Source organism: Leptonychotes weddellii, chromosome 6 (genome assembly GCF_054177405.1).
Source record: "Leptonychotes weddellii isolate Sample4059 chromosome 6, ASM5417740v2, whole genome shotgun sequence".
Taxonomy (NCBI): Eukaryota; Metazoa; Chordata; class Mammalia; order Carnivora; family Phocidae; genus Leptonychotes; species Leptonychotes weddellii.
Window position 1 is genome coordinate 133,476,534 of NC_138374.1, and position 17,973 is coordinate 133,494,506.

The window sequence follows — 17,973 nt, forward strand, 5'->3', positions numbered from 1 at the left end:
TAATTTTCTCTGCGCTAGATGCTACAGTGTGATAGCCATACAAAACTCTCTCTACTCAACTTTTTTTTTTTTTAATTTTATTTATTTGAGAGAGAGAGCACAAGAAGGGGGGAGGGTGAGAGGGAGAAGCAGACTCCCCGCTGATCAGGGAGCCCAATGCGGGACTCGATTCTGGTACTCCGGGATCATGACCTGAGCCGAAGGCAGTCGGCTCAACCAACTGAGCCACCCAGGCACCCTCTACTCAACTTTTTACCTACAAAAGGCACAATTCATTTGGTTCAGCCTGATTGTTTTCAAAAAGCTTTCTAGAGTATATTATGCAGCAAAGTGAACAGATAGTACAAAAGCTTAGATAGATATGGAGAAATTTTTTCTCATAAGAAAAATTATTTTATGAAAGTTACCAAAGGTCCTATGTTAAGATGTTCTCAAGAATCGCCTATAACACTCCCAACATTTCAAAAATTAAACTAGGTTAGGGGCGCCTGGGTGGCTCAGTTGGTTAATCTCAGGTCATGATCTTAGGGTCATGAGATCCATCTGGGCATTGGGCTCTGCACTGGGCATGGAGCCTGCTTAAGAGTCTTTCTCCCTCTCCCCCCCCTCAATAAATTGCAGCTCCCCACTGGCTCCCGCACGCTCTCTCTGTAAAAATAAATAAATAAATAAATAAAATTAAACTAGGTACTTTTTAAGAGATCCATTTTCACTTTTTCCATTTAAACCTATTCCCATTTTGGTGTTTATATACATACATGTAAATATGCAAAGTGTCTTAAGAACATGGACTATATTTCTCTTTATTAGCTAATTCCGATTTCATGTAAATGTTCAAATATCTAATTAGGTCCAATTCTAATTATTAGTAATGAGTAAAATAAACTCCAGTTTCGAGAGATCATGTTAAAAAGTTAATCTGGACACAGTACCTTTTCCAGTACTCTAACCTATCAGGCTAAAAAAGTAATTAATATGTAGTTATTCCACATGTATTTTCCTCATCATTAGAAACACACCTAACATTAATACATTTCTTTAAGCAGATTACTTCAAAACGTATCTTAAACATACTTTTCTAAAAATTTACTTTATTGGGATTCCTAAAGAGTAACAGGAAAAGCTTAGTCAATGTTTTTCTAATAGCCTTTCCTTCTACATTTCCAAGAAAAATCCAGACATATGCAGATTTACTAATGTACCTTAAAGAGAAATAAGTTTCAAAATATGTCCAAACAAATCTGCTTTACATTTCTAGAAATTAAAAAAAATCTACTTAAACATAATTTCCAACTTTTATAAATAATTTTGTCTAAACATTCCAAAAATCAGAACGCTTGAAAATATATGAAACAAAGAATATGGGTTATAGAAAATTTTAATATCAAATAAAGTACAATTTACATGATTAAAAGTTTTGATTTCCATATAACGTATTCTACTTAAATGGTGTAAGAGACTAACAAATAACAAAGCACAGTTTCCATGTCACATCAAATGAAATGCTGATGGCCTATAAACTAGACAATCTGCCATGAATGACAACCAGCGAGGGAAGCACACATCAGCAACTTTCTTTCCAAGCTATCAAAAATGTCAAGTTCATATTTTTCTTGTTTGTGATCCCAAAACCGGCAGCATCTTCATTTCATCCACTCTGTTCTTATGTATTTGAAAAGCAGGTGTTATCCATCGACCACATGAGCACTGTTCACCATACCAATTGAAAGAACCCAACTTGGCATTGCATTTGGGGCAAAGAAGCTGAAATAAAGGAACTGTGTTACTTCATTCACTCACTTTTATACAAGACAAATAATTATCACTGGCAATATAGAATATAAAAACAGGTAAGACTCAGTTAAGCACTGGACTCTTGATTCAGGCTCAGGTCATGATCTCAGGGTCATGAGATCGAGCCCCACCTTGGGCTCCTTAAGCAGTGGGGAGTCTGCATCTCTCCTACCTTTCCCTCTGCCCCTCCCCCTCTCTCCCTCTCTAAAAACACAAACAAACAATACAAAATAAAAACCAGGTAAGACATGGCTCCTACCTTCAAGGAGTTTTATGATCAAATCAGCAAGATAAAATACAACGGCAATTTACAATAACAGATGGTGGGCTATGATAATTGTGTAAGAAGCACGTTGTATGCTGGGAGAAGGACCAGATTAATCCCAGTATGGGGGCGGAAGGTAAAGGTTGAGATATGATGCAAGATTTCAGGATGTGGTATGTGTTGCCTTCTAAATCAGTCTGCAGCTTAATATCCCAAACTAAGATCATCATGGCCGAAGACTAGGAAAGCATGTTAGGAGCCTCATGTCAGATCAGTATTGATATTGGTAGCATGTAGGCTAGGCCTCAGATTCATGGCTATTTAAAAACAAACTGATACTCCAGTTAAATAGATTAAAAAAAAACCTGAACATGTCTATTATATTGTATTCTAATGTATTTAGAGCATTATTTTTTAAGTTTAGCTTGTTATTCTGTGCATGACATGAGGCAGGGAGTCTTATTTTTAATCTTAGATGATATAAGCTCTGGACATAAAACTCAGAAACCAAATTTGATTACAGAAGTATCTTAAATTTTAATATGACAAAATATACCACAAAGCTGAAAGAAGCAACAGACAGGAGAAGATATTTGCAATATAGTAGAAAAATCATTAACATCTAGACTATATAAAGAGATCCTATAATTCAGTAAGAAAAAGGCAAAATCCATAGAAAAATGGACCAAGGATGTAAAGGAAATTTATAGAAAAAGAAGCTATAAACAGCTGATAAATACATAACAATATTGGTCCTCAGCAGTAGTCATGGAAATTCAAATTAGAACATTTTAAGAAAAACATTTTTCATCTCCCAGATTGACAAAACTTTAAAACCAGTTTTAAAATACTCATTATGCCAAGGGTATGGAGAAATGGATACATGCATTCAATGTTAGCGAAAAGCAAATTTGTATAAGCATTTTTATTGTCAGGGTGGAATATTAGCAATATTTAAGACATACACACTCCACAGGACAGGGATTCCACTTTTAGGTCTATAGGAAAATTCAAATAAGTGTACAGAGAAGTATGCACAAATGTGACGTAGAATCTTCCACAAAAATGCCTTCATCTTATATGTTTTCCAGGCTAAATAAGAGCAGCAAGCCAAAAGCACAAGCCACAAAAGAAAGCAAGCAAGAAAGAAAAAAACAGATAAAGTGTATTTCAAAATTAAAAACCCTACTGCTGCAAATGATACCACCAAGAACGGGAAGTGACTGCTAACGGGTATAGCATTTATTCTGGGAATGATGAAAATAATGATGTTGCAAAAATTCTGTGAATATTCTAAAAACCACTGAACTGTACACTTTAAATGGGTAAATTATACAGTATGTGACTTACATCTCAATAAGCAGAATTGTCTGAAAACATGGGTTTGAACATAAGGTACCTCTTTTTAGGCAAGATGCAGACATAAACTGTTTCCTCACATATAACTATATATGTTCTATCTATTTTGTACATTATTGTATTCTTCAAGTGAAATATAGTAAGTTTCATAAAATTTTCATTATACAAACTTTTATACAAACCATAAAAACCTTTACAATCATTAAGACTAACTGTATCTTAGATTAAGAATATCTTTAAATTAATATTAAGTTAACCTAAAAGAGAAATGTGGCCATCCCAGGATGCTCTCATGAGCTGCATTCTTAAGAATTAATAGGAAATGAAAATGAATTTCTTAGCAAACATACTGAATCGAAGTATCAGGAAAAGAGAGAGAGGAGGCAAAAGAGAAAAAGAAAGAGAAGAAGATAAAGAAATTTTAAATATAATTTTAAAATCCTTGATTTGCCCTACTTGTTACCAAGTTTGAATTTGTTAAATATATTCTAACCGGCTTATGTTAGTCTTCTATTTGAAAAATATAAATAGCCTTAAAAGGAATTAACTTAGACCAACAGCTCTCAACCAAAAGTGGTTCACTACTTTAGACAGGCTGGATTTTTACTTAATTAATTAATTTGATAGACTCTTATCTGCACTAGAAAGATATAATCTTCATAAAGAAAGTACTTATGATGGAGTGAAACACCAGTTAAAATATGGTCTAGAGGGCAAGAAACAACAAAATATAGATGATATAATGAAACTACAGAAAATAAAATGTGTTCTTACCTGTCCATCCATCACACCCAACAAAGCAGATTCCATCCACTGTACAGGTTCAATGAAATACGATGTACATTGAGCCAGACTCCCTGTGGTGAGCATGAAAGATGGTGTCACTCTCTTGTGGGCAAAGGCTATGGGACCACTTCCTTCATTATGATCCAAAATGCTAGAACTTCGAAATAAAGATCGCCTGCAACCCCCAAACAAACAACAACATTAATGACTTCCAAAAGGATGAAAAAATAGATGAAATGTGCAGTGTTTCTTAGCAAAATAAAAATGGATTATGCTACTTTAATTTTCAATAACCTCTACAAGTAACCTGATTTACTTTCACTCTTAAGAATTTATATTCTTATATAAATGGTGGCTCAGTCATTAAGTGTCTGCCTTCGGCTCAGGTCATGATCCCAGGGTCCTGGGATCGAGTCCCACATCAGGCTCCCTGCTCAGCAGGAAGCCTGCTTCTCCCTCTCCCACTCCCCCTGCTTGTGTTCCCTCTCTCGCTCTCTCTCTCTCTCATCAAAAAATAAATAAAATCTTAAAAAAAAAAAGAACTTATATTCTTCTTAAAAGCAGTTTTGAGTTTGAAATTTTTATTTTGTTCAATTAAACAAATTCTTCCTACAGATTTTAAGAAAATGAAACTTTTAGTACATTTTGGCTACTGAGACAAGATAAAATCTCCAGAGGATAGAAAATATTTTACCTGCACTTTCTACACTTGTAGAGAATGCCATCTTTCAGTCCTTGTGAAATGGTGGTTGGGTCAACAGCAAAGAGTTCTTGAGGTAAGTTCTGTAATTCTACATGAGATAATTAAAATGTATCTATTTGTTGAAATCAACTCTGCATTTTCAGACAAAATTCAGCGAATGTCAAATTGAGGCAAGAAGTGCTAACCTCAGGAAAAAAAAAAAAAAATCTCCAGTGTTGAGAAATCAAGGTGAGGTCAGAGAGCATAGTGAAGAAGCCCTGGGGTTCTGAGCACAGACTGCCTGAGTTCAAATCCCAGCCCACCACTTACAAACCATGTGACCTTGAACAAGTTATTTCTTGCTAAACCACCGGTTCAGAAGGAGGAAAAAAAAAAAAAAAAAATTGTACCTGTCTCAAGGGATTACTGGAAAAGTGAGATAACGCACCTGAAGCCTTTAGCATCAGAGTAAAGAGCATCTAAAAAGGGCCCAATAAGTACTAGCAATTATTACTTACCTGGATACTTTTCTGTAACTTTTTGTAAACGATATTGCTTATAAATTGCACTAGAAGTATCTACTTCATATCCCATTGCCTGGTATAATTTCAGTTGCCACTCAAATCCCTCATTCATCCTGTAAGGACAAACAAATACAAAGTTAAGTTTTCTCTAAATGGATAAAATCACATTAAAAAAACAGAATTATTTCTATAACAAAAAACTCACTTAGCCTCTGGTTTGATGATCTGGAGATTTTCATAGGCTTTTTCAAAGGTAAGCTGGTCAGTCTTCATCATAAAAGCAATCATTATAGCCACACTTCGACTAACTCCTGCATGACTGAAAAAGAGACCTTTAAAATAAAATATCAAATAGCAGCAATTAAAAAAAAAAAAAGCCCAGCTCCCTATCAACGGTAAAGTTCATGTGCACTTCATGTCTGCTTCTTCTACCCAAATAAACCCTTTGCCTCTAAAATACTACCCACACACAAAAGAATTATTCCTTTATTTCCTTGATCTTTTTGAATTCTGAACCATGGGAATGTATTACCTTTTCAAAAATAATTACACTAATTTAAATGGCTTTTCAAAAATAATTACACTAATTTATAATGGCTTTGGAAAAAATCCAACGCTCCTTTGCTCTTGGCATTAAAGGCCCTGAAGATCTGGTCCAGGCTTCTTTCCATTTTACCACTACCTTATGTCCTTCATGTAAATATTTACAGCAACTACTGGCAAGGAGTAAAAGTGCTGACTCAATAAATTTAAACTAGTTATTACACTCCAATGCAACTAAAGAGGACTACTAAGAATTCCCAAATACCTATCAAGATTTTCTTATAGGCATTGCTACAACTTACTCCCATCTTTCCCCTGGGCATGGCTTTGGGTTCCTTTATGTCCTAACCAATTTTCCTCTCCCCATTTCTCTTCACCAACCACCCTCTGCCCCAAACAAAAACACTGAAAATAATCTGCTTTTCCTTTGAAGTTTGAATAACCTTAACCTTTGTTCATCTCTTTTAGTATACCACTCGAATCCTAATCTGCATTACAATCATCCGGGGACGTTGTCTGGCTTCTCCCGAAGAGCCTTTTTTTTTTTTAATAAAGATTTTATTTATTTATTTGACAGAGAGAGACAGAGCGAGAGAGGGAACACAAGCAGGGGGAGAGGGAGAGGGAGAAGCAGGCTTCTCGTGGAGCAGGGAGCCCGATGCGGGGCTCGATCCCAGGACTCGGGGATCATGACCTGAGCCGAAGGCAGACGCCCAGCCACTGGGCCACCCAGGCGCTCCCCGAGGAGCTTTTAAACTCTTTTTAGGTTCAGGGACTTTGCCATCTATCAATCCCCACTAAAAAACAACTCGGGGATGGGGGCGGGGGGCTTCAGAACGAACCAACGAAAACGAGTACGAATCAACAAAACAAGAATGAATGAGAGCAAGCACGCCATCGGGGGCCCGCCTCCTGCTCCTCCTCTCGCTCGGACACACGCCAGTCGCGGAAGGGACAGAGACGACGTTCTGGTGGCCTGACAGCCCCTTCGTCCTCCCCTAGGCTCCTCGGAGGAAGCGGGGCCGCTCCCCCACGTGCGGGCCACTCACCAGTGCACCAACACCGCGCGGCCCTCGGCGCGGGCCTGGCTGATGAAGGCCACGCACCGGTCCAGATGGCTGAGCAAGTCAGTCTCGGGCTTGTCCAGCGCCGACACGAAGAGGCTCCGTAGACCCTCCATCCCCGCCCCCGACTTGAAGTCGGGCTCCTCTGAGTCCACCGTCAGCACGGCCGCGATGCCCGCCCGCCTCAGGCGGTCCGGCTCCGCCACGGCCGCGGCTCCGCCCAGGTACAGCCCCGGCCGCACCTCCAGCATCTGCCCGGCGGAGCTGGCGCAGCTCTGACCTTGCACCCGCCGCTCGCAGCCATGGCTCCCTGCCTGAGCCTCCAACATGGCGGCCGCCAGGGGCCAAGCGGGCAGGGGGCCCTACCATGGAGTAGGCGGCCGGCTAGAACGCCCTCTTCTGGGACGAGCCGGCCTGAGACGCGCAGGGGCTCCCTCGGAGGACCACGGCGACCGTGGGAATGTGTACTACCTGGGGAAGGCGCTGGGCGTCTGAGGCCGAGCGGGCTTTAAACCCGTGTCTGGCCGCAGCTCCCGCAACTTGATGGTAGCAGATAAACTTCCCTAAATACAGGGTTTCCCAGGCTTATAGTGCTGAGACTTTACGGAAAGGGACAAGAAGAGCAGCGGGACTCAAATTTGAAATGATGGTCCCACCGACTGAATCAGCAGTATCATTTTATGCATTTGGGGTAAAACAGTTTTTTTTTTTTTCCAACATTTATGAAGCCGTTCGTTTGTATTTCTTCTCTTGTGACTATTTTTTTTTTTTGTCTCTTTGCCCAGTATTTTTATTGGCCTGTGAATCTCTTTCTTGTTAATGCATACTGTCCTATATACTTTTTTTTTTTAAAGATTTTTTTATTTATTTATTTGACAGAGCGAGAGAGGGAACACAAGCAGGGGGAGTGGGAGAAGGAGAAGCAGGCCTCCCGCAGAGCAGGGAGCCCGATGCGGGGCTCAATCCCAGGACCCCAGGGATCATGACCTGAGCCGAAGGCAGACACCTAACGACTGAGCCACCCAGGCGCCCCCTGTCCTATATACTTTGAAGATAGTAATCCCATGTTCTTGTATGCCCCTACCCTCCAACCGAAGACCACCAGGAACCTACATCACTTTCTTATCGTTTGTATGTTCACTGAAGTAGCATTTTTAATTTCCTTCAAGAACTTTTCCTTTGCATTCACATTTTAGCTAATTGTTTGGCACAAAAGGCTTAGTTTTCAGCCTATCTTGGCTTTTGACACGCCTCCCCCACTAAACTTAATCATTTCTAGCTTCTGCCTTGAAGTGAGAGATGTGTGAGTCCTTTCACTTGAACATTTAGAGACCATTGTAGGATGATTAATTGGCTGCTTTCAATATTGTTGTGTCTCAGGGACTAGGGAGGCCTGTGGAGAGGGAGACAGATTGGGGGAATGACTGGTCTGTGGAGCAGTGAGAACATATATAACATTTGTTAAATTTGTTGTCTTATATAGATGTGATTTGTGGCACCCGAAAGCAATTACAATAGTAACATCAAAGATCACTGGTCAGAGATCACCATAACAAATACGATAATAATAAAATTGTGGAAATGTTGGGAGAATTGCCAAAATGTGACAGAGACATGAAGTGAACAAATGCTAAATGCTGTTGGGAAAATAGTGCCAATACGCTTGCTCAATGCAGGGCTGCCACAGACCTTCAATTTGTAAAACATGGAATACTTGTGAAGCATAATAACACAGGTATGCCTTTATAGGATTGGGGCTTATATTAGGTGATTTTGGACAGAGTCCAAGGAAGCAGGGCTTTGCTCTGGATTGGACACTGTCAGGAAGTGGCGGTGATTCTAGGATTGGGTATCTCAGTGCATTTTCCCTATAGGGAGAGAAGGCTACGTAGATGCTACAGCCGTAATTGGTCAAGAGGTAGTAGACAGACACATGGACCAATGGAACAGAACACAGAGTCCAGAAATAGACCCTCACATATATGCTCAAATGATCTTCAACAGGTGCTGGTGGGACAATGGCGAAAAATAGCCTCTTCAAATGGTGCTGGGAAAACTGTATATGCACGTGTCAAAGAATGGAGTGTGATCCCTACCTTAAACAATATACAAAATTAATTCAAAATTGATTAAGGACCTAAACATAAGACTGTAAAACCCAGGGCTCCTGGATGGCTCAGTCAGTTGAGCATCTGACTCTTGATTTCGGCTCAGGTCATGATTTCAGGGTCATGGGTTGGAGCCTGGCATTGGGCTCCACACTCAGCAGCAAGTCTGCTTGTCCCTCTCCCTCTTCTCCTCCCTCTGCTTGTGTTCTCTCTCTCAAATAAATAAATAAAAATCTTTAGGGGCACCTGGGTGGCTCGGTCAGTTAAGCATCTGCCTTCAGCTCAGGTCATGGTCCCAGGGTCCTGGGATTGGACCCTGAATTGGGCTCCCTGCTCAGCGGGGAGCCTGCTTGTTGCTCTCCCGCTCCTCCTACCTGTGTTCTCTCTCTGTCAAATAAATAAATAAAATCTTTTTTAAAAATCTTAAAAGATTATAAAACTCCTAGAAGAAACATAGACGTAAATCTTCATGACAGGATTATGTCAAAATTTAAAATTTCTGCACATCAAAGGAAATAATCAAAAGAGTAAAAGGGCTACCTATGGAATGGGAGAAAATAATTGCCAATCATATATCTGATAAGAAATTAATATCCAGAAAATACAAAGAACTTTACATGAGCGATACCAGCATCATGGCTGAATAAGATGTTCCTTTTCCATGTCTTCCCACCCCAACAACAAGTTGACATTCATCCGCAGGCAAAAGGGTCTTGGTAGGAGCTGTGAAATCCTGCACCATATGCCAAGGGACCCAGGAGGAGTCTAGCCCTCCTGTGTGTGAGGTAATAGGCACATGGACCTTCGTCCTGGCTACAGACCCTACAGTGGCCTGTGAACCATCTTCCCTCTTGGCTCTGGTCAGGGAGCCTGCAGAAAACACTGACTTAGAGAATCAACAGGGATAGGAGAGCCTTTGCAGAAACCCAGGTTTCCAGCAGAGAAGTTCTAGGAGACAGTTGGAACAAAAAAGTATGTTTGGATGCATCAGAGAGGGTAAGATGGACTTTCCTCACATCACTCCTCCCCCAAGGCAGCACAGCTCAGGGCCAAGAGAGGTCTCCTGGGTCTGAGCTTTATCTTGGGGGTGGATGGGGTGGAGGGCAGTGAGAGCATGTGGTGAGTACTGGCTTCCTCGGCTGTGCAGGAGCTACAGAAGAGGCTCATTGCTCTCTTGCCCCATGCAGAGTACTGAATCATGAGGTGTAAGATCATGGTGGGGGGGGGGGATGGAGGGAAAAGGCTGAGAGAGCCACACAGAGGACTCTCAGAGGGCACTAAAGGGACATAGGTCCTACTAAGTGATTCAACAGGCTCCATCAAGAAGCCTGCCCAGGAGCTGCTAGAAAGGCCTCACCCCTGGATCCCCCTATCTGCCCATGGGCACCCCTAGTGCTCTGTGAACCTCACCCACACACTCACCTCCACCCTGTGGCCAGTTCCCTGTGGATGCTCCCAATGGCAGCAGCAAGAGTGTTTTGGCAAGTGTCTAGAGAGCACGTGCAGAAAGCCAGCCTGAATCTGCAAGACAGGGAGAGACCACAAACTTGAACTTTAGTGCCACCCTTGGGAAAACAAAAGGAGGGAAGCTGTCAGCTTTTGGGCCTGGGGTGTTGCCACATCTGAGAAGGCACTCAAGCTTAAGAAATCTGCCACAGCAGGGAGCAAGGAAGCATGGAGTAGGTGTATCTATAGAAGATTTGAAGAAGCCTCAGAATCTCTAGTGGGGCTGATGGAAGGTATCTCTCTCCTGAAGGCAGTTAGTAAAGACTGGGGGTGACTATTACTTCAAATGCAAAGACAACAATGCAAAGTTTCAGGGATCATGAAAAATCAAGGAAACATGGTGCCACTAAAGGATCGAAATAATCTTCCAATAACCAACCCCAAAGACACGGAGATCTGCAATTTATCTGATAAAGAATCTGAAACAGCTGTTTAAGGAAACTCAGGGAGCTACAAGAAAAGATATAAGGACAATTCAATGAAATTAAGAAAACAATACAAAATGAGAAGTTTAACAAAGAGATAGAAATCATTAAAAAGAAACAATCAGAAATTCTGGAACTGAGGAACACATTTAATGAAATACAAAAAATGCAGTAGAGAGTATCAGTATCAGAATGGATCAAGCAGAAGACAGAATGTATGAGTTAGAAGATAGGAATTTTAGGGGCACCTGGGTGGCTCAGTCAGTTAAGCATCTGCCTTGGGCTCAGGTCATGATCCCAGGGTCCTGGGATTGAGTCCCGCATTGGGCTCCCTACTCAGTAGGGGAGTCTGCTTCTCCCTTTCTCTCTGCCCCTGCTCATGTGCTCTCCCTCTCTCACACTCTCTCTCAAATATATAAAACTAAAATCTTAAAAAGAGAGAGAGAAGACAGGAATTTTGAAATTATCCAGTCAGAGAAGAACAGAGGAAAAAGAATGAGAAAGAGTGAAGAAAGCCTATGTGATCTATGGGGTACTAGCAAAAGAAATAATTTGCAAGTTATCGGAGTTTCAGAAAGAGAAGAGAAGAAGAAGGAAGCACAAAGCTTATTTAAGGAAATAATGGCTAAGAACTTCCCAAATCTGGGGAGAGATTTGGGTATCCAAATTCACGAAGTTCATAGGTTACCAAACAAACTTAAAGACATCCTGTCCAAGACACATTATAATAACATTGTGGAAAATCTTAAAAGCAGCAAGAGAAAAGAAGCTTGTAACTTATAAGGGATTCCCCATATTCTATTAGCAGATTTCTCAGCAGGAACCTTACAAGCCAGGAGACAAAGGGATGATATATGCAAAGTGTTGAAAGAAAGAAAAAAAAACTGCCAAAGAAGAATATTCTATCTGGCAAAGTTGTCCCTCACAAATGAAGGACAGGTAAAGACTTTCCTGGAAAAACAAAAGCTGAGAGAATCCACTAGACCTGCCTTTGTTGAAAGAAACTCTTCAAGCTGAAACCAAAAGATGCTATTTAGTAACATGAAAATATGCAACACATTGTTAAAGTTACCTATATAGTCAGGTTCAGAATAATACAGTAATATGGTGATGTGGAAGCCACTCAACTCTACTATAAAGGTTAAAGGATGAGAGTATTATAAGTAACTAGAGCTATAATATTTTGTTAATGAATACACAATATAAAAAGAGGTTGGGGCACCTGGCTGGCTCAGTCGGTTGAGCGTGCAACTCTTGGTTTCAACTCAGGTCCTGAGATCAAGCCCCACATTGGGCTCTGTGCTCAGTGGGGAGTCTGCTTAAGATTCTTTCTCTCCCTCTCTCTCTGTCCCTCCCTCTGCTCTCTCTCTCTCTCAAATAAATAAATAAATCTTTTTTTTTTTTTTAAGACGTTAGGGGCGCCTGGGTGGCTCAGTCCGTTGGGTGTCTGCCTTCGGCTCAGATTATGATCCCAGTATCCTGGGATGGAGCCCTGTGTTGGGCTCCCTGCTCAGCAGGGAGCCTGTTTCTCCCTCTGCCTGCCTGTCTGCCTACTTGTGATCTCTCTCTCTCTCTCTGTCAAATAAATAAATAAAATCTTTAAAAAATAAATTAATTAATTAAAAAGAGGTTAATTGTGACATCAAAAAATCAAAAGGGGGAGTATACTAAAAGGGTGGAGCTTTTGTATGGCTCAGTTATCGGTGTCAAATAGACTGTGGTAGTTATGTTTTATATCAGCCTCATGGTAACACAAAACAAAAACCTACAGTAGATACAATAAAAATGAGATAAAAAGCAGGGAATCAAAGCATACCACTGGGAAAATCATCACTTCATTAATGAAGGAAGCAAAAAAGGAAGAAAGGAACAAGGGAACTACAAAACAGCCAGAAAATAATTAATCAGACTGCAGTAGTCAGTCCTTATCTTCCAATAATCATTCTAATTGTTAATGGATTGAATTCTTCAATTAAAAGGCATAGAGTGGTTGGATGGATAAAAAGGCAAGACCCAAGTATATGCTGCCTGCAAGAGAATCACTTCTGCTTTAAAGACACACATAGGCTCTACGTGACCAGATGGAAAATGATATTCCATTCAAGTAGAAACCAAAAGAGCACAGGGATAGTTATATCAGATAAAACTGACTTCAAGCCAAGTAACAAGGGACAAAGATGGTCATTATATAATAAGGGGGCCAATTTATCAAGAAGATATAACAATATTAAATTTACATGCACAAAATCAGAGCTCTTGGTATATTAAATACTAACAGATCTAAAGGGAGAAATAAATAGCAATAGAATAATAGTAGGGGACTTCAATCCTCCACTTTCAACAATAGATAGATCATCCAGACAGAAGACCAACAAGGAAATGTTGGAATTGAACCATATTTTCGAACAAATGGATAACCTAACAGACATATACAGACCATCCCACCCAATGGCAACAGAATGCATATTCTTCTCAAGAACCCACGGAACATTCTCCAGCATGGATCACATTACAGGTCTCAAATCAAGTTTTAGCAAATTTAAAAAGATTGAAATCATACCAAGTATCTTTTCTGACCATAATAGTGTGAAATTAAAAACCAGTAACAGTAGGAAAAATGGAAAACTCACAAATAGGTAGAAATTAAACAACACACTGCTAACAACCAATCTGTCAAAGAAGAAATGAAAAGTGAAATCAAGAAATATCTTGGTGGGGCACCTAGGTGGCTCAGTTGGTTAGGCCTCAGGTCATGACTGCAGGGTCCTGGGATGGAGCCCCCACCCCCGAGTCAGGCTCCCTGCTCAGCAGGGGGTCTGGGTCTGCTTCTCCCTCTCTCTCTGCCCTTCCTCCTTACTTGTGTTCTTTCTCATAAATAAATAAATAAATAAATAAATAAATAAATAAAATCTTTAAAAAAAAAAAAAAAGAAATATCTTGAAACAAGTGAAAATGGAAGGACAACCTATCAAAACCTATGGGATGCTGCAAAAGCAGTTTGAAGAGGGATGTTTATTGGATAAATGCCTACATTAAGAAATAAAAAAGATCTGAAGTAAGTAACCTAGCTTTATGCCTCAAGGAACTAGAAAAAAAGTGAGCTAAGCCCAAAGTTAGCAGAAGGAAGGAAATAACAAAGATCAGAGCAGAAATAAATGAAATAGAGACCAGAAAATCAATAGAAGAGATCAATGAAACAAAGATCTGGTTTGTTTTTTTTTAAGGTAAACAAAACTGACAAAACTTTAGCCAGACTCACTAAGCCAAAAGGAGAGAAATCAAAATCAGAGAGAGGAAACATTACAACTGACACCACAGAAATATAAGGGATCATGAGAGACTAGTATAAACAATTATCTGCTAACAAATCGGATAACCTAGAAGAAATAGATGCATTCTAGGAAACATGTAGCCTACAAAGACTGAGTCATGAATAAATAGAAAATCTGAGCAGACCAATAATGAGTAAGTAGATTAAATCAGTAATCAAAAATCTTCCAAAAAAAAAAAAAATCCCCAAGGCCAGATGGTATCACCGGTGAATTCTACCAAACATTTAAGGAAAAATTAATGCCAATCCTTCTCAAGGTCTTCCAAAAAATTAAAGAGGAGGGAACACTCCCAAATCCATTTTACAAAGGCATTACTGTGATTACAAAGCCAAATAAGGACACTACAAGGAAAGAGAACCTCAGGCCAATATCCCTGATGAATATAGATGCAAAAATTCTCAACAAAATATTAGCAAGTAGAATTTAACAGCAAATTAAAGGATCATACACCATGATCAAGTGGGATTTATCCTTGGGAGGTAAGGATGGCTCAACATTCACAAATTAATAAATGTGATACACCAAATTAGCAGAATGAAGGATAAAAACCACACGATCATCTCAATAGATGCATAAAAAGCATTTGACAATATATAACATCTTTTCATGGTAAAAAAAAAAAACCACACACACAAACTTTCAACAATTGGGCATGAAGGAACATGTCTCAACATAATTTAACAGGCCTTACATAGCAAGCCCATAGCTAACTTCATACTCAACAATGAAAGACTGAATGTTTTCCTCTAAGATCAGGGTCAGGACGTAACTGCCCACTCTCACCACTCCTATTCTACATAGTATTGGAGTCCCAGCCAAAGCAATCAGGCAAGAAAAGAAATAGGACACATCCAAATCGGAAAGGAAAAAATAAACTTGCTTTTGCTTGCAGATATGTGATCCTATATATAGGAAATCCTAAAGACTCTCCCCAAAAACTGTTAGAACTAATCCACAAGTTCAGTAAAATTACAGGATACAAAGTCAACATACAGAAATCAGTTGCACTTCTATACACTAAAAACAAACTATCTGAAAAAGAAAGAAAGCCATCTCATTCACAACAGCATCAGAAACAACAACTCAGGAATCAATGTGCCCAAGGAGGTAAAAGGTCCATACACTGAAATATTAAGGATTAGCCTTTTCCATGGTAACCAGAGGAAAGGGGGAAAGAGTGGGTGGGGATGCAAGGAAGCTCAGTGGTTTGGTGGCAAGAAGCTATAGGCATTCTCTTGCGATGTTTTCTCTTTTCTGGGTAAAGAATCCGGCTTATATGCTGAGAATGAGGATGGAAGTTTGAGAAGAAGCAGTTTGAGGAAAATTTGCCTGGAGAGAGTGGAGAACGTCCGCGGAAGCTGACCTGTGGGGTCAGGCGTCCCAGTGCCTGGTCAGTGTTCGCATCATAAAAATAAAAGTCTTCCGTGCGGTAAAGGGTTAACTCAGTAGGCCTTGGTTGCTCAAGCTCAAGCTTGAGGGTAGTCTCTGATAGAGAACCTATTGTCTGGAATAAGGAAAAACTGAAACTATCTAAATGACTGCAGGCAATAGGTTGTATCCAGTCAATGAGATACTAGGCAACTATTTTAAAGATAACAAAGGAAATGGTCAATGCTAACTATGTTATATCTATCTATCTATCTATCTATCTATATCTATATCTGTATCTATATCTATATATTTTTTATAGCTATAGCTCCTTGGTGTGGAGGGACAAGTTGGTTTTTTAAAGCTGGTTTACAAATAGAAAACATGTCTTAGCCCACTTATATGTATATGAAAAACATTGAAAGATATATATCAAACCGTTAACAGTGCTTATTTCTGCGAGCTGGCTTAAGAGACTTACATGATAGTCTTCACACACTTCATTCTATGTAGCTGTTTTGTTTTTTTTTTCAACTACTATCATTAAAAGTATTCATTGTAGGGGTGCCTTCCTGACTCTGTCAGAAGAGCATGTGACTCTTGATCTTGGGGTCATGAGTTTGAGTCCCATGTGGAATATACAATTATTTAAATAAAAACTTCAAAAAATTAAATCATTCATTGTTAACAATTATAGATATTTATATTCTGGAAAAAGTGGTAAAAAACTATTAAGGGTTCATCTCCTGGACATTTTATGAAGTTATCTCAATCATTCCCTCAGCTTTATTAGTTTTCTGTTGGAAGTGAGCTTTCGATCCTCAACTCCTTAAAATGGCTAGAAGCTCCTTCAAGGATGGGAGTAGGAGACACATGTGAATTGTTACTAAAGAGCCTGGCCCAGTAAATATCTGTAACTGGAAAACTGAAGCTGAAGGTATTTACCAGGGTCTGCATTTGTACTCTTCACCACTAGATGACACCCTTGATGCTTTGGCCAGATAGATTTTTCTGTCCCTCCCTTACAATAGGGAAAAACCAGTATGACAACCTGTAAGAAAAACAGGATGTTAGGAGAGGAAATGCAGGCTTTAGAGAAGGAGCTGGATTGTTTTCTGTCAAAGAGAAAAGAGGCTCTCTGTCCTAGGAGTAGTAGCCCCCACCCCCACCCTGCCACGCCACACCACACAAACCCAAAGGTAATTTATCTGTTCATTTTATCATCAGAAACCCTGCAACCTTGATAAATATGGATTAAACAAAAATTCTTACAATTGCTAAAAGATTGTCAAGTATGTGGTGGCTTGCATGTTAAGAAGACACCCATTTTGTGTAACAAGACCTGATCACATGAGAATACACATCACCCAGACTTCCCCTTCTTTAGTTGTTTCTCAGAAATGTTTGGCTACAGTATGATAATTTATCATTTTTGTCTTTAAAAGTATTTTTTGTAGCCGCCTACCCCGCCCGGGGCCCCCGGACCGGAAGCGCCGTGCTTGAACCCCAACCTCCTCGTCTACCTTGAAACACCAGCACCGCCAAGATGCTGGCTTACCACTCTTCTCTCATGGACCCTGACACCAAACTCATTGGAAACATGGCACTGTTGCCTATCAGAAGTCAGTTCAAAGGACCTGCCCCTAGAGAGACAAAAGATACAGATATTGTGGATGAAGCCATCTATTATTTTAAGGCCAATGTCTTCTTCAAAAACTCTGAGATTAAGAATGAAGCTGATAGAACCTTGATATATATAACTCTCTACATTTCTGAGTGTCTAAAGAAACTCCAGAAGTGCAATTCCAAAAGCCAAGGTGAAAAAGAAATGTATACACTGGGAATCACTAATTTTCCCATTCCTGGAGAGCCTGGTTTTCCACTTAATGCAATTTATGCCAAACCTGCAAACAAACAGGAAGATGAGGTGATGAGGGCCTACTTACAGCAGCTGAGACAAGAGACTGGACTGAGACTTTGTGAGAAAGTTTTTGACCCTCAGAAAGATAAACCTAGCAAGTGGTGGACTTGCTTTGTGAAGAGGCAGTTCATGAACAAGAGTCTTTCAGGACCTGGACAGTGAAAGGAGCCTGAGCAGACACTTTCCACAGCCGTGGGCAGCATTTTACAGCAAGATGTACACAGTTATTTGCCTTTATTTGATAAAGTTTTATACAGAAGAGAGAAGAGAGCATGTCTTCACTTGAAGAGCTCTTT

At 40.0% G+C, this 17,973-nt stretch overlaps 1 protein-coding gene, 1 long non-coding RNA gene and 1 pseudogene across 2 annotated transcripts in view; 2 read left to right on the forward strand and 1 right to left on the reverse strand.

Annotated features, from left to right (window-relative positions):
• Window positions 1-1,362: 1,362 nt before the first annotated feature.
• DUSP12 (dual specificity phosphatase 12) lies at window positions 1,363-7,380 on the reverse strand. The gene is made up of 6 exons (XM_006738771.3): window positions 7,003-7,380; window positions 5,616-5,729; window positions 5,405-5,523; window positions 4,899-4,995; window positions 4,193-4,379; window positions 1,363-1,764 (listed from the first exon to the last, which is right to left on the reverse strand). Exons 1-6 carry the CDS (start codon window positions 7,344-7,346, stop codon window positions 1,603-1,605), a joined length of 1,023 nt encoding a protein of 340 aa, XP_006738834.1. The 5' UTR covers window positions 7,347-7,380; the 3' UTR covers window positions 1,363-1,602.
• LOC145722376 (uncharacterized) overlaps window positions 7,099-17,973 on the forward strand; it is a 15,510-nt gene continuing 4,635 nt past the window's right edge. The window contains exons 1-2 of the long non-coding RNA XR_014146616.1: window positions 7,099-7,241; window positions 15,653-15,778. This is a non-coding gene — a long non-coding RNA (uncharacterized LOC145722376). The remainder of the gene's footprint in view (window positions 7,242-15,652; window positions 15,779-17,973) is intronic.
• LOC102737700 (actin-related protein 2/3 complex subunit 3 pseudogene) lies at window positions 17,283-17,914 on the forward strand (annotated as a pseudogene).